This window comes from Maniola jurtina, chromosome 28 (assembly GCF_905333055.1).
Source record: "Maniola jurtina chromosome 28, ilManJurt1.1, whole genome shotgun sequence".
Classification (NCBI taxonomy): domain Eukaryota; kingdom Metazoa; phylum Arthropoda; class Insecta; order Lepidoptera; family Nymphalidae; genus Maniola; species Maniola jurtina.
The window spans coordinates 2,586,488-2,602,628 of NC_060056.1; the positions used below are offsets into that span (position 1 = coordinate 2,586,488).

Here is a 16,141-nt window from a genome sequence, read left to right on the forward strand (position 1 = left end):
AGCTATGTGTTGATATATCAGTCAGTCAGTCAGCTTTTCGTTATATAGCTCGTTCACACAGGATGCGTAAGCGTTGCACAGCGCGTACCATTGCGTTGTAATGTATGGAACTGTATGAAACATGGCATACCGCTTGCGTAAAGCATAGACGTATGCATACCCGGTGTATTAGGGGTTTACGCGCGTCACTACGCACGTGTCACGTGTACGCAGTTGGTGTGAATCGGCCTTTAATATTTAGATCACACTTTCAGACTACACCAATACCTGCCCTAACAACTCTGAAAATCCATAAAAAAGACGACTATGACCAAATCCTAGTCCAAAATGAGGACTTTGAACCTAAAGTGAAACCTGAGAGCTTATCCTTTGAGGTAGCTGTGCAAATTGAGGAAGACCCAGCAACTGATTGCCATATCAAGGAAGAGGGTTATGAAGATGATGATGACCGTTTTTTGTTCGAGCCTGATGTGGAATCCAAACCGGATATTCCAATTTTGGTTAAGAAAGAGAAAAAGAAGAAAAAGAACAAGTACAGTCCTCTAGGTAAGTAGATACTCCATCATTATGTCGTCGATACTCCATCTATAGTGAGTTTCATCGAATAGTACCTATGGCGTTATGTTGGCTCCTCTGTCTGTCCAAGTCATTGGCACGATATTTGCATAAGAAGACGCAGATTTTGTTTATTTTCATTTGATTTTCCTGAATGAATGAAATGAAAATCAAATGAAAATAAACGAAATCTGCGTCTTCTCATGCCAATATGGTGCCAGCGACCACCCAACAGACAGGGGAGCCAACATAACGCCATAGGTACTAACCGATGAAATGCACTATATACGCATACGATCTGTGTTTCCTACCAATTACAATCCGGATATCTTTAAACCAAGGGTGAATAGGCAATCTAGGTAAACGCGTCCCATCTTAGGCTACATCATCACTTTCCATCAGATGTGTGGTCAAGTACTTTCTGCTTCAATTTCGTACTAGACGCCTAAGTCCAGTCTTAGGAGTCTATCAGTTGTAAATGAAACAGCCGTGTGGAAACCAAAGAAGAATGGATGGTATTCCTTCTAGCTTAGCCTGCTTCCATCTTAGACTGCATCATCACTTACCGTCTGGTGAGATTGCAGTCAAGGGCTAACTTGTATCTGAATAAAGAAAAATCTATGTTCACCCTTAAAAAATTATGGGAATTTAAAGGTAGTGGTGTATTATTTCTTATGGACTTGTAAAATAATTGATGTTCTGAATTTCGATTGACATTTTTATTTTTCAGGAAGAAGAGTAAAGACGAAATCTGTCAAATACACTGACGAAGAAAGAGACAAGTATATAGAACATGTAGACTATACCATGAAGGAGGTATTGTCTATGGAGCGGGATACAAAGAAACCGTTTCGGATCAAGAATATGGACCATCGCTGTAATGTTCATATCAGGAAGTTGTATGAGGCAAAGAGAAGGGATCTAAGCAAAAAAGTGAAGGTAATAGAAATGAGTTAAGGGTACACTTCTTCCGCGCTTCTCCATACAAACTACATATTTGCAAAGTATTTTTTTACTCAATAAAAGAAGTTTCTGAGATGGTCCCATAAAAAATTCTAGGTCCAACTTCTTAACTCTGATCTCCAGGGTACTGCAGTTCTAAATCATGAGGATTCAGGAACTGCTGATGATGAAATGGTATTGTGGGTACGAAGCATAGACTGCATCATTAAACTCAGCAGCCCAACTCTTCAATCCTAATGATGCAGGGTACAGCACCCTTAAATTTTTTCCCAGGATGGTGGTATTAAGTGTTCAGAGTGTGACACGACGGTGGCGGACCGCGAGGCCATGGCTGAGCACTGGGCCGCTCACCCCGTGGCCCTGCTGCGCTGCCACTTCTGCGGCATTCTCAGCAAGTCCCGGAATAACATGAATTACCACATAGACGCACGCCATTCTATCATCTACAGCTGCACGCTGTGTAATGTGGACTTCAGGTACCTTATATTTGTAGTTATAAGTAATGCATGCTGTTGCTGTTGAAAACGAGGCCACTATGACAGAGTAGTGAAAAATAATTTACCTATCTATGATCTATCTGGGCTGCTTCCCCTGTAGCCTTGCTGCTTTAGCACTTTTGTAGCAAAATCTCTGTTTAAAGTCCACCTTTTTTTTGCTAGAGCCCTTCCCGAATACCACCGGCACGACCGAAGCCTCCACAAGACACTATTCTGCGATTACTGTGGCAAGAAATTCCAGCAGAAGAGCGGCATCGAACGACACATCAGGTAAAGTATTGTTTTTTTTTTATTATTCTCTGACAAAGGCGTTGATTCTGATGTCTACCTCTATACTAAAGGATGATGGGCACATTTATATTAGACCTGGGTGATGTAAGGGATCTCGCCCAGTTTATGCAGTCTAAGATAGAAGCAAGTTTACGTGAAAGGCAGGTTTATTAAACCCGTGCCCCCATTCGGTTTCTGTTTGTTCGACATGGCATAATGGTAATGGTGGTTCATTTGACATTAAACACAAAAATTTTAGTTCCGAAATTTAGCTTGAAGAACTGGGTGTATTTTATGAACTCTTGTCTACACTGGTACTTTCCCAGGATACCTAATTACGGGAATTATCTCGTAATATCACTATCGGAAAACACTATAGCTATAGTAAAATTGTTGTTGCTATTGTTAGAAATAAGGACACTATATCTAGGTCTGTAAAATTTTAACTAATAACGTAAAAGTGTCAGTGAACATAGAGGGTTGCCTCTTTAATAAAATATATGCCTCTATAATGTAATAACATTAGAGCTCTTGACAGATAGCTTTTAGGTGCTAGAGGCTTGGATTCTAGTTGACTAGTAAAGCTTCATTAAACGTTTTCAGACGCTATCACTTGCCCATCCAATGTGAGATATGCAAAATGGTATACAAACGCGAGTCTACACTCGACAACCACATGGCTAGATGTCACCCGGAGGTGAAGTGGAAACCGGTCAAGCGTGAGCTGACTTATTGCGTCGAATGCGATTTGCATTTCCCTACTGAGGACTTGTTCAAACGACATTTGAGGGTCTACGTTAGGCACCAAATTAAACCCCCGATTAAATTGCAGTAAGTTTTTGGTTGCTGTGCAACCTGCCGCACCTCGAGGACTTTGCTCAACGAATATTTTGTCTGTGATTTCACTCGCGTCATTCAACCTGTCCCAATAGTTAACAGTAGAATTTCTTTCGAAAAAAACGCATAAAACTGTAAAGTATTTGTTTAAAGTATTTGTTTAAAGCGATAAATGAAAATCATAATACATATTTATATCGAAGAGAATCTATGAAACACAAATTGTTTCTGTATCTACATATGGATGTATTATTTATTCACAAAAACACAGAATTTCGTAGACATCGAAAGTGTTTATTAACTTAACGCTCTTGTAAAAGAAACTCGCAAGCAAACTGCAAGGACTGAATTACGAAGGTACTAGATTCAAAACTTGATTATTGTGGTACCTAATTCTAGCACTCACTATTACGATTCTTAGGAAGGGAAAGCGAATTATTAGGCGTTGTTGTACATAGGCGTATGTTAGACCTCTTTTTTTTTCACACACCTTTTCTAAAAAAACAAAAATCAGCCGTTTTAAATATTAAATACTGATAACAAATTTCATAATAACTGAGTGAGCTTCGCTAAAAGCCTGACAAAAAACTTTTCAAAAAACCGACTTCAAATACCGTACACAGATATTAAAGCCGGTACATATTATGCCGGTCTTACTTCAACATATTACTCCGCCAGAATATCTTAATGACGTCACGATATGTTTGAGTGAGAGATATCAACAGACGTAGCGAGTGAGTGGGACGAGAACGCATATCGTGTATTCTATTGGGGTGCATAGTTATAATGGCAGAGTTATATGTGTACATACAAGCAAAAGCTATTAAAAAAAATGCTAATTAAAGATACGTATACTGTACCATTGAGACGTATCGTGAGGTTGTGGAAAGGTGACAGTTGATGTGGAATTCAAGGAATTCATAGTTGCTGTCTCCCTCTAGCAACCAGCACTGCATCCCACGTGCCGTCTTAATCTGAAATGTATACAGCGCACTTTGACTTTGTTCAGACTTAAAACACTGTTAAAACGAGATAGATTTATGCCAGCTATATAACGCTGTCTCGCTTTAACAGTGTAATAGATTTCAACTTTAGTCAATCGGTACACCGTTCCAATTTGGCGTTCCGTGCCGAGTATAACGCGATAAGGGGTGCGAGTTTGATATAACAGCCATACCCCTTTAAAGTTAAACATTTAAACATTTTAGACTACATCATTCACCACATGGCGATATCGCTCAAATAAACTTTCCAGAGACTTTTTTTGTCTCTCGTCTGGCTTTACACAGTTTAGCCAATGTCAAGTTTGTAGTTATTTACAAGTTAGGGAAACTATACAAGTATGGGGGGGTTCAGCGCCTCCCAGTCAGTTCCACCACCAAAAAACACCAGTAAAACACAAAAACCGGCCACTTTCAACAAAAAAAAAAACCTCCAAAAAGGCACCGCACGCGCGCGAGCAAACGCCAACACAGACGAAGCTCTAGAGACATTTGAAATCGGTTTTTTAAAAGGTTTTTTTTTTAATTGCAGGAATCACCACTTACCGGCGATATGCTATATATGTAAATTCGAGTTCAAACGAAAAAGCTATCTCTCGGAGCATATGTTGCTAATGCACCAAATAAAGAAAGAGAGAAAAAAGCCGATAGTCGAGGAGCTAGCGTACTGTGTTGAGTGCAACTTGCAGTTCCCCAGCGAGTACTTTTACAAACGCCATCTGAGGTCCGCGGTTGCACACCACCGCAGAAAACGAGAGAAGTAAGTTTAACAGGGCTCTCTCCGTCACTTACTCCATACTACTAGGCAAGCGCGCTCCATCTTAGGCTGCATCATCACTTGCTAGCAGGTCTGATTGCAGCCAAGCGCTAGTCTATATAATTTAAAAAAAAAAAACAAAAAAAAAAAATACAATCGCAGTTCCAATTTCATTTGAATATTAAGCAATCAAAGTCCATGAAATTTTGCAGACATATTCTAGAAACTAATATCTGTGCCTGTGGTGTTTTAGATTTTTTTTAAATATGTTGTTTTAAAATTACATGGGCTCAAAGATTTGTATGTGAATTTTTAAGACCGCGTAACTTTGAAACCGAATATTTGAACGGAAATCTGGAAAACCACAGGCATAGATATTAGTTTCTAGAATATGTCTGCAAAATTCATGGACTTTGGTTGCTTAATATTCAAATGAAATTGTAACTACGTTTGTACGGAGCGAGTGACGGAGAGACCCCTCTTAAGATCAGTGAAATTATTTAAAAAGAACACTAATAATGAAAATTACATTAAATTCGTCAAATTTAAATCAAATAGTGAATATAAATAAACAGCCTGTGTATAAAAAGTTAAAAAAATTAGCCTCTATAAAGTTACGAGTAACAACCTGTATAAGATAACGCACGTAACATTTTTATTCAAAGTTTCCGATACGGACTAGTGAATATTTAAATAATTAAATTTATTTTTAAACTAGCTGATACCCGCGACTTCGTTCGCGTGGATGTAGGTTTTTTAAAATTCCCGTGGGAACTCTTTGATTTTCCGGGATAAAAAGTAGCCTATGTGCTAATCCAGGGTATAATCTATCTCCTTTCTAAATTTCAGCTCAATCCGTGCAGTAGTTTTTGCGTGAAGGAGTAACAAACATACACACACACACACACACACATACAAACTTTCTCCTTTATAATATTAGTGTGACTATTAGCGAGTGAAATCAAAGGCAAAACCTAGTACAGTAATAGCATACTAAGTAGTCCATTCTGAAGTTGCAACATGGCGGTTTATGCTGGTCATAGACTAAGGATTATAAATACATAAATCCGGCTGATATCTGTTTTTAACCCCCGACCCGAAAAGAGGGGTGTTATAAGTTTGACATGTGTATCTGTCTGTGGCATCGTAGCTCCTAAACTAATGAACCGATTTTAATTTCGTTTTTTTTTTTGTTTGAAAGGTGGCTTGATCGAGAGTGTTCTTAGTTATAATCCAAGAAAACCGGTTCAGCCGTTTGGAAGTTATCAGCTCTTTTCTAGTGACTGTAACCATCACTTGTCGGGGGTGTTATAAATTTTTAATTTACACTTGTTGTATAATGCAGTCATACGCCTCGTGTTCATATTGGACTACTTGTTTTACACGCACTATATGGAGTGTATTTAATTTAGAATGCTAGCAAAAACGAAGACAGGTACTGATGATTACTGATAAAAAAAAAACGAGAAAAAAATAAAAGTTCGCGATTTATTGCAAAGAAAAAATCTAGACGCTAGAGGTCAACGAACGTTGCGTAGATAGGTGCCGCGGGGTTAACTGCTCACGACGTGTCATTGGCCCGGAGTCTTTCACGCTATACATTGCTGATTTGAAAACGACTAAGATTCTAAAAGTACAAGTACAACGTAAATGGTTATCGGTATTGGATTGTGTTTAGGTAGTATAATTATAATGGCTAAGTTTTTGCTAGCGTCCTAATTACACCCTGTATAAGTTTAAAATATAAGCTTCACTATGATAATAATGACAGGTTTTTGGCCAAGAAAGCCAATGTCAAGTATCTACAGAAACTATCCAAAAGAGAAACTGGAGATATCACTCATTCACTCTCATAGTCCAATGGGACGGCAATCCGACACGACCGGAGACATTAGGTGCAAGATCGACGGCTTTGCATGCTGTCTGTACCAAGGAATCACTCATACTTACACATTTATCATATTAATATTGATTAATTAAAGTTTAATTAAATATTTAAACTATTTCTGTACGGATATTAGGAGAGACAGTTTTTTAATATTATTTTTGTTTTGGTAATTTTTCAGGGTTCCTTGCCCGGACTGTGGAAAGATTTTCAGTCGGAAAAGCTACATGGACAATCATTATAAACTGGTTCACGTTAGAAAGAGTCAGCACTATTGCGAAGTGTGTGACAAGGTAACATGTTTTTTTTAAATAAAGAATATTAGCCGTGCTAATCATGACTAATACTCCCCTTTCCCCTCCAATTAAGCGTAAAGCTTGTGCTAAGCTACTCGCGCGCTAGTAAGCGCGCTCCATCTTAGGCTGCATCATCACTTGCTAGCAGGTCTGATTGCAGCCAAGCGCTAGTCTATATAATTTAAAAAAAAACTTAAGTTTCAGTTAAAACGAGACACATTTATGCCAGTGGTATAACGCTGTCTCGTTTTAACAGTGTCTTAAGTCTGAGCAAAGTCAAAGTGCGCTCTAAAATCTCAACCTTAGTCTGAGGCGCAGATACATCGACGTAACTTATATAAAAAAAAAATACCCGGCGGAGTTTGCTGTGGGCTCTTCTCAGACTTGGGCGCGTTTGGAACCCTCGTAGCTTTAGATTTAAGTTTACGAAATTAATTATCACCACTATATCTTACAAATATAACAATTCTGACCATCTAAAGGAATACCTACTTTTGACTTTTGACTTTTGATTTTCATAAAAGTGGTACAGTTCCTCAACCTAAGTTTTTCACTGAAATATATTTTTGACGTGACAACGTCTTATAATTCGATAGAGCCGGCTGCACGCACGAAAAAACATGACTCATGCGGCGTTACCTCGCTCTGAGGCGTTCCATGTAAGGCTTGAAGTGCAAGCGAGAGCGCGGAACGAGCGACAAAGAAGCACAATCGGCCTTTGTTGTCACGTTCAAGTATCATCAGTAAACTGACTTTACAGACAACCAATTTTTTTAATTATCAGCACTTCATAAACGGTTACGCTATAAGAACGCACAAGAAGTTCGTCCACGAGAAATACGAGAAGCCGAAGAACAAGATATGTGATATTTGCGGTCGAGGATTCCATGTGAGTGTTCGCACTATACCATAAAGCTCAAAAACTCAAAATTCAAACTCAAAATCATTTATTCAAAGTAGTTTCACCTTCAAAAGGTGTACAAAAAAAAATTGGATTTTTTTGATGTAACATTCGTTAGGTGAATTTTATTTTGTATAAAATATAGCCTGTGTCACCCGGACCTTTACTACGAATCAATTGACACCTCATTCATCAAAATCAGTCCAGTAGTTCAGGAACTACGGTGGAACACACAGAATTTAAATACAAACATACATAGACTGCTAAAATCATAACCCTTCCTATTGCTTTGGCTTTGCCGCAGTCGGTTAAAAATTCATGTTCCACCCTTTTTTAGAATCACACTTCACACTATAATATTATAAAGGAGAAAGTTTGTATGTGTGTGTGTATGTTTGTTACTCCTTCACGCAAAAACTACCGGACGGATTGGGCTGAAATTTAGAATGGAGATAGATTATACCCTGGATTAGCACATAGGCTGCTTTTTATCCCGGAAAATCAAAGAGTTCCCACGGGAATTTTAAAAAATCTACATCCACGCGAACGAAGTTGCGGGCATCAGCTAGTAGAATACTAAAAAAAAATTCGTTCATTCATTTATTCAAAACTAGCTGACGCCCGCGACTTCGTCCGCGTGGATTTAGGTTTTTCGAAATCCCGTGGGAACTCTTTGGTTTTCCGGGATAAAAAGTAGCCTATGTGCTAATCCAGGATATTATCTATCTCCATTCCGAATTTCAGCCAAATCCGTCCAGTAGTTTTTGCGTGAAAGAGTAACAAACATACACACACACACACATACAAACTTTCGCCTTTATAATATTAGTGTGATTTCCATGTTTTCCAGACGAACCGCGTTCTGATCAACCACAAACGCACACACACCGGTGAGCGTCCGCACAAGTGCAGCTATTGCCCCGCCGCCTTCGCGCAGAACGTGGCGCGCAAGACGCACGAGAAGACCCAGCACAAACACCTGCTGCATGAACTCAAGGGGTTCCCCTGAACACGACCGTGTTTAAAATGAGTGTAGACGTGAAAAAATATTCTTTTTTGTCAATAAACTATCGAAATTTTGTCAATAATGAATATATCATATGAAAAATTTGGTAAAATAAAATCTGAAAAGAAAATTTGAAACTAGGTGAAAGTAAAAATCCGGCAAAGTGCGAGTCAGACTCGCGCACCGAGGGTTCCGTACTCAGGTATTTTTCCTTGTATATTTTGTGCTATAAGACCTACCTACCGACAGATTACATGATTCTGGGTCAATGGGAAGTACCCTATAGGTTTTCTTGACAAACACAGACAGACAGACAGACAGACAGACAACAAAGTGATCCTATAAAGGGTGAGCGCCAGTACAAGCACCTGCTGCATGAGCTCAAGGGGTTCCCCTGAACACGACCGTGTTTAAATGAGGGTAGACGTGAAAAAATATTAACAAACTATCAAAATTTTGTCAACAATGAATACATCTTATTAAAATTTTTGTAAAACACATTCATTTGGTAAAATAAAATCCGGCCAAGTGCGAGTCAGACTCGTGCACCGAGGGTTCCGTACTCAGGTATTTTTCCTTGTATATTTTGTGCTATAAGACCTACCTACCTGACAGATTACATGATTCTGGGTCAACGGGAAGTACCCTGTAGATTTTTTACATACATGACAGACGGACAGACAGACAGACAACAAAGTGATCTTATAAGGGCTGAGCGCCCGCACAAGCACCTGCTGCATGAGCTCAAGGGGTTCCCCTGAACACGACCGTGTTTAAACGAGGGTAGACGTGAAAAATATTTGTTTTTGTCAATAAACTATCAAAATTTTGTCCATGAGTATATCTTACTAAAAATTTGGTAAAACAAATTCATTTGGTAAAATAAAATCTGAAAAGAAAATTTGAAACTGTAGGAAAGTAAAAATCCGGCCAAGTGCGAGTCAGACTCGCGCACCGAGGGTTCCGGAATCAAGTATTTTTCCTTGTATATTTTGTGCTATAAGACCTACCTACCTGACAGATTTCATGATTCTGGGTCAACGGGAAGTACCCTACAGGTTTTCTTCACAGACACGACATACAGACAGACAAAAAAAAAAACTAGTAATTTAATTCAATTTTAGTTTTGTAACTCTAACACCTTTGAGAATCTTGTAATAAGATATTTATTTATGTTACTGTCATTGCATAATAAGTATAATAACAGACAGGAAATATTGTACATCGTATTTTAGAAAGAGATAGCGGTTTCGTAATGCGTTGTCTCTGTCGTTAAACCGACAAAACGTCACATACGTTTGAGTGACAGAGACAACGCTCTGCGAAGCTGAAATTATATGTACTAACTAGAGGATGCCCGCGACTTCGTCCGCGTGGATTTAGGTTTCTTAAGATCCCGTGGGAACTGTTTGATTTTCCGGGATAAAAAGTAGCCTATGTCCGTCCCGGGATATAAGCTAACCCTGTACCAAATTTCTTCAGAAACGGTTAAACTGTTGGGCCGTGAACGTAGCAGACAGACAGACACACTTTCGCATTTATAATATTAGTATGGATTATATGTCATCTGTCATTGTTATTATAGTTTGTCTTACAATAGTTTTATATGTATATGTGGCGTGTCACACAAAAAAAGACTAGGCTTTTATTATATTAAACTAGCTGATGCCCGCGACTTCGTTCGCGTGGATGTAGGTTTTTTTTAAAATCCCGTGGGAACTCTTCGATTTTCCGGGATAAAAAGTAGTCTATGTGCTAATCTAGGATATAATTTATGTCCATTCTAAATTTCAGCCCAATCCGTTCAGAGTTTTTGCATGAAGGAGTAACAAACATACACACACGCACACACACACATACAAACTTTCGCCTTTATAATATTAGTGTGATGTGATGTGAAAGTGTGGATGTTTGGATGTTTGTTACTCAATCACGCAAAAACGGCTGAACCGATTTGGATGAAATTTGGTACGAAGATAGATTATACCCTGGATTGACACATGGATTACTTTTTATCTCGGAAAATCAGAGTTCCCGCGGCATTTTGAAAAACGTAAATCCACGCGGACGAAGTCTCGGGCATCAGCTAGTAATATTATAAGTGTGAATGAAGTGTGATGTAATGTATAAAAGCGGTTTTTAATTTAAGTTTTGTATATATTACCTTTTAAAATCTTAAATCTAAAGGTATGGCAATGAATTATGAAATAAAGATTGTTTGTAAGATTATCATTGTTTTATTTCTAGTGTATTCTTTATATCCGATCCATTTATCTAATTTCAAGAGCCGTTACGCACGGTCGACTAGTCGCCCGGCAACTCAGTCGACCGTTAGTATCCGGCTTATTAACCCCCGACCCAAAAAGAGGGGTGTTATAAGTTTGACGTGTGTATCTGTGTATCTGTCTGTGGCATCGTAGCTCCTAAACTAAAGAACCGATTTTAATTTAGTTTTTTTGACGTGACAACGTCTTATAATTCAATAGAGCCGGCTGCACGCACGAAAAAACATGACTCATGCGGCGTTACCTCGCTCTGAGGCGTTCCATGTAAGGCTTGAAGTGCAAGCGAGACCGCGGAACGAGCGACAAAGAAGCACAATCGGCCTTTGTTGTCACGTTCAACTATCGTCAGTAAACCGACTTTACAGACAACCAATTTTTTTTGTTTGAAAGGTGGCTTGATCGAGAGTGTTCTTAGCTATAATCCAAGAAAATCGGCTCAGCCGTTTGAAAGTTATCAGCTCTTTTCTAGTTACTGTAACCTTCACTTGTCGGGGGTGTTATAAATTTTTAATTTATACTTCTGTTAAACGATTCGCATATGTAACTCAGAATTAGGAAGTTGGCGGTATTTCTATAATAATAAAAGAAAAAACATTGGAATATCATACTTATAATTTAATTATAAAATAGCTATTATACAATCGTTTTATTACATAATCAATTCAGCCTTATATTATATATCTATCGTTCTATATATCATTAATATAATGAAAAATTAGTTAGGTACAATATAACTAGAGACAAATAAGACTTCGTCTGTGTTGGTGTTGGCTGGCGGGCGTGCTCTGCCTTTTTGGAGTGTTTTTTTTTTGTTAAAACTGACTGGAAAGCGCTCTAAGGGGGTGCCGTGCGTGTGTCGGCGAGCGCCGGCACAGACGGGGTCCATACTTGTATAGTTTAACTAACTTGTTACAAATAACTACAAACTTGACATTGGCTAATCTTTGTAAAGCCAGACGAGAGAAAAAAAAAGACAAATGAAACCTGTCTGACACTAATATACATAATTTTTTTTTCTCTCTCGTCTGGCTTTACAAAGATTAGCCAATGTCAAGTTTGTAGTAATTTTTAACAAGTTAGTTAAACTATACAAGTATGGACCCCGTCTGTGCCGGCGCTCGCCGACACACGCACGGCACCCCCTTAGAGCGCTTTCCAGTCAGTTTTAACAAAAAAAACACTCCAAAAAGGCAGAGCACGCCCGCCAGCCAATACCAACACAAACGAAGTCCAATGTACATAATATTACATCAAAGAAAAACTGTTGTTTAAGACTCCATACCCGAAGCGTGCCAATGGGAGCCTGTTACTAAGCCTCCCCTCTCTTCCATCCGTCTGTCTGTCTGTCAGCGGGCTGTATCTCATGAACCCAATTTTTTTTTCTGTACCCAAGACTAGCTTTTGCACACGACTATTTTTAAGGGTTCCGTACCTCAAAAGGAAAAACGGAACCCTTATAAGATCACTTTGTTGTCTGTCTGTCTGTCGTGTCTGTCAAGAAAACCTATATGGTACTTCCCATTGACCTAGAATCATGAAATTTGGCAGGTACGTAGGTCTTATAGCACAAGTACAGGAATAAATCTGAAAACCGCGAATTTGTGGTTACATCATTAAAAAAAAAATTAAAAGGTGTTTCAATTTTCAAAGTAAGATAACTATACCAAGTGGGGTATCATATGAAAGGGCTTTAAGTATATACATATTCTTAAACAGATTTTTATTTATTTTTATGTGTGATAGTTTTTGATTTATCGCGCAAAATGTCGGAAAAATTACCCGAGTACGGAAACCCTCGGTGCGTGAGTCTGACTCGTACTTGGCCGGTTTTTTGTCCTAGAAACTAAAATGACAGGTATGAAATTGCTATCCCTTTCATAAGTGTCCCTGCAGAAAAGGATAGCACCTATTTATTTATAATTTAGAGATTGTTTAGGACAGGACCACATTGGCATGCTTGGATATTTGGAAGATATTGAATTTTCCAAAAGTATATAATTTTTCAAAAAAATTATATAATTGACAAGATTTATTTTTATATTCAACTCAAATTCAGTTTTATACAAAAATTCAACAATTTATTTGATGCAAAAAAAATTATTCAATCTATTGGTGCAAAAAAATTTTACAACAGTCATAAAACATAATTTGTCAGCATTAAAGAAATCAATTCATCCATTTTTAAAACGAAAATTATGTATAAATAAAATGATTTCATGATAATAGTTCAAACGTTGATCTTACACACAAAATATAGACAATACACACATATCAATCTTTATTTACAATGACATGATCAACCCATTGCCGGCCCACTACTGAGTACGGGTCTATTCTCAGAGTGAGAAGGGTTTAGTCTGCCATGCTGGCCCAATGCGGATTGGCAGACTTCACACACCTTTGAGAACATGGAGAACTTTTATGCATGCAGGTTTCCTCACGAGGTTTCCTTCACTGTTAAAGCAAGTGATATTTAATTGCTTAAAATGCACATAACTGAAGAGTTAGTGGTGCGTGCCCGGGATCGAACCCCCGACTTCCGATTAGGAGCCGGACGTTCTAACCACTAGGCTATCACAACTACATACTATTTACAATGATCTCCTTTCATTATAATAGTTAATTTATGTTCAATCAATCAATCAGCCTGTTTGTGTCCACAGCTGGACATAGGCCTTCCAGAGAGCGCCCCACCACACACAATCCTCCGCCTTCCTCATCCACCCACTTCTCACTAATTCATGTTAATCACTAGGAAAGCAAGTGATATTTATAAGCCTCAATAGCTCAACGGTTGAGGAGCGGACTGAATTCCGAAAGGTCGGCGGTTCAAACCCTACCTGTTGCACTATTGTCGTACCCACTCCTGGCACTGGCTTTACGCTAAATTGGAGGGGAAAGGGGAGTATTAGTCATGATTAGCATGGCTAATATTTTTTTTTTTTTAAATCTTCAAAATGCTTCAAAAGTTAGAGCTGTTTGCCTGGAATTGAACCCCGACCTCCAATATACAAGGTGGACATTCTAACCACTAGGCTATCACAGCCATTGTACCATTTAACAGATAGTTTACAAATTGCGAAAAACCAAATAAAATTTGAATTTCACGGGCAGACCTGCTGCATCCACCTTAAGTGAGCGTTTTGACGTTTGATAAAAGTCACTGATTCCACTAGTAGTCATCCCTATTTCTGGCAAAAAAAAATTGGTTGTCTGTAAAGTCGTTTACTGACGATAGTTGAACGTGACAACAAAGGCCGATTGTGCTTCTTTGTCGCTCGTTCCGCGCTCTCGCTTGCACTTCAAGCCTTACATGGAACGCCTCAGAGCGAGGTAACGCCGCATGAGTCATGTTTTTTCGTGCGTGCAGCCGGCTCTATCGAATTATAAGACGTTGTCACATCCAAATGAAGAGCTAACCAACAGACAAGACACAGATTCGCATTTATGAAATGGGTAGTAATTACTCAAATCATATCACTTAGTAGGACACAGGCGGTACCTGGGGCATCATATTAGTGTATATACATTGGTTCTCAGGTTTCATCGGTTGCATTTGTATATGGGACATAACAGGGACCATCTGTTGGGTCTGAACGGCCTGAGGCTCGGGCGGTTTCTTATTTTTCTTCTCGCATTTCTTAAACTTAATACCTAGTTTGTTTAACAGTATTAACCGGAGAGATTCCTTACCACCCCGATAGTTTAACTCGTGTTTTGCCGCTGTTAATATTTTGCCTAGCGTTGGCACTTCCTTACGCATTGAATAAGCGTTAACGATACCTCGTAACGCACACAGTTGGAAGTAATCAAGTTGCACTTTAGTTTTCCGCACACGTTTCTTCTTTGGCCCAGTCATTTTAGTTTGATTCGCCTCCGCACGCAAACCTTCTCGTTTTATCCGTTTGATCGTGCTCTCTGATAAACCTGTAGCCGCACAGGCTCTCTTGACAACATTTTCCACAGGAAAATGATATCCACGATTCTGTTTTTCGCTTTCGAAAAACTTTATTACCTTAAAAATTATCTCGCGCGCTTGCCCGTCGATCGCTTCCTTTTTTTTCTTGTTTTCTACTCTAGGTTTTACGGGTTGCTGTTCTTCTGGTGGGTTCGGATTTTGGGGAATATTCTGCTCTTGGACAGGCTGCAGATGTTTGTATTGGGGTTGTAACGATATTTGATCTAACTGAGTGACCTGGGACTCGTGTATCACTTGAGAATCATGCATGTTGTGATCCATTTTCATACTATCGTGTTGGATCGAAACTTCGTGCAGCCTCGGATCCATTTTAATATTAACGCTCTGCAATCCATTGTCCATTTTCAAGCCAACATCGTGAAGAGAATCCATTTTGATGCTGATTACATTTACATCATGCATATGCGAATGTTGATCCATTTTTAAATTCACATCGTGTAAGTGGGCCTCCATTTTTAAAATCTATTAAACTTATCGCTTAATGGTTAAACTTTAGGGTATACTGCGCCGTTTTATTTTAGCTTTTTTCACATTTGTTTATTTACGATTATAAATAGTGGCTTGATAATTTTGGTAGCCATTTTTAATTTAAAAAAATCATAAACATTTTTGACAAATGTCAGCTGTCTATCGTCACAGATTAAATTTTTTTTTTTTTTAAATTTGGCTATGAGTTCCAGCCTTTTTCTACGTTTGGTTTACAAACGGCTAACATTGAATAACAGCGGGAACTTTTTAGGATGCAGACTGCTGTTAATGGTTTTTATGATTATGAATAACTTTTTACATTATTATGGCTGTAGTAGACACTAAAACTTAGTAATTCTATGCCAAGTGGGCTATTTCAACGTCGGTAACTTAACCGCCAGAATAAACCGACCAAGTGCGAGTCAGACTCGCGCACTCAGG

The 16,141-nt window shown here is 38.6% G+C and overlaps 2 protein-coding genes across 5 annotated transcripts in view; one reads left to right on the forward strand and one right to left on the reverse strand.

Annotated features, from left to right (window-relative positions):
* Window positions 1–10,007, forward strand: part of LOC123879616 (zinc finger protein 567-like) — a 12,394-nt gene extending 2,387 nt beyond the window's left edge. Inside the window, exons 3-12 of one of the 4 annotated variants that reach the window (XR_006799043.1) lie at window positions 255–546; window positions 1,286–1,494; window positions 1,792–1,994; window positions 2,178–2,285; window positions 2,889–3,116; window positions 4,656–4,883; window positions 6,947–7,058; window positions 7,846–7,950; window positions 8,813–9,064; window positions 9,818–10,007. Coding sequence is in view for 3 of the 4 variants with exons in the window: in XM_045927410.1 (XP_045783366.1) it covers window positions 255–546; window positions 1,286–1,494; window positions 1,792–1,994; window positions 2,178–2,285; window positions 2,889–3,116; window positions 4,656–4,883; window positions 6,947–7,058; window positions 7,846–7,950; window positions 8,813–8,971 (1,644 nt within the window). In the remaining variant the exon portion in view is untranslated. Of the gene's footprint in view, window positions 1–254; window positions 547–1,285; window positions 1,495–1,791; window positions 1,995–2,177; window positions 2,286–2,888; window positions 3,117–4,655; window positions 4,884–6,946; window positions 7,059–7,845; window positions 7,951–8,812; window positions 9,766–9,817 lie in introns of those variants that run through there. The other 3 variants (XM_045927410.1, XM_045927412.1, XM_045927411.1) reach the window with 3 other exon arrangements.
* Window positions 1–15,848, reverse strand: part of LOC123879622 — a 25,866-nt gene extending 10,018 nt beyond the window's left edge. The window contains exons 1-2 of the mRNA XM_045927422.1: window positions 14,735–15,848; window positions 14,127–14,129 (exon numbers count right to left, since the gene is read on the reverse strand). Coding sequence (XP_045783378.1) covers window positions 14,735–15,685 — 951 coding nt within the window. The 5' untranslated portion in view covers window positions 15,686–15,848 and the 3' untranslated portion in view covers window positions 14,127–14,129. The remainder of the gene's footprint in view (window positions 1–14,126; window positions 14,130–14,734) is intronic.
* Between the last annotated feature and the right edge of the window lie 293 nt (window positions 15,849–16,141).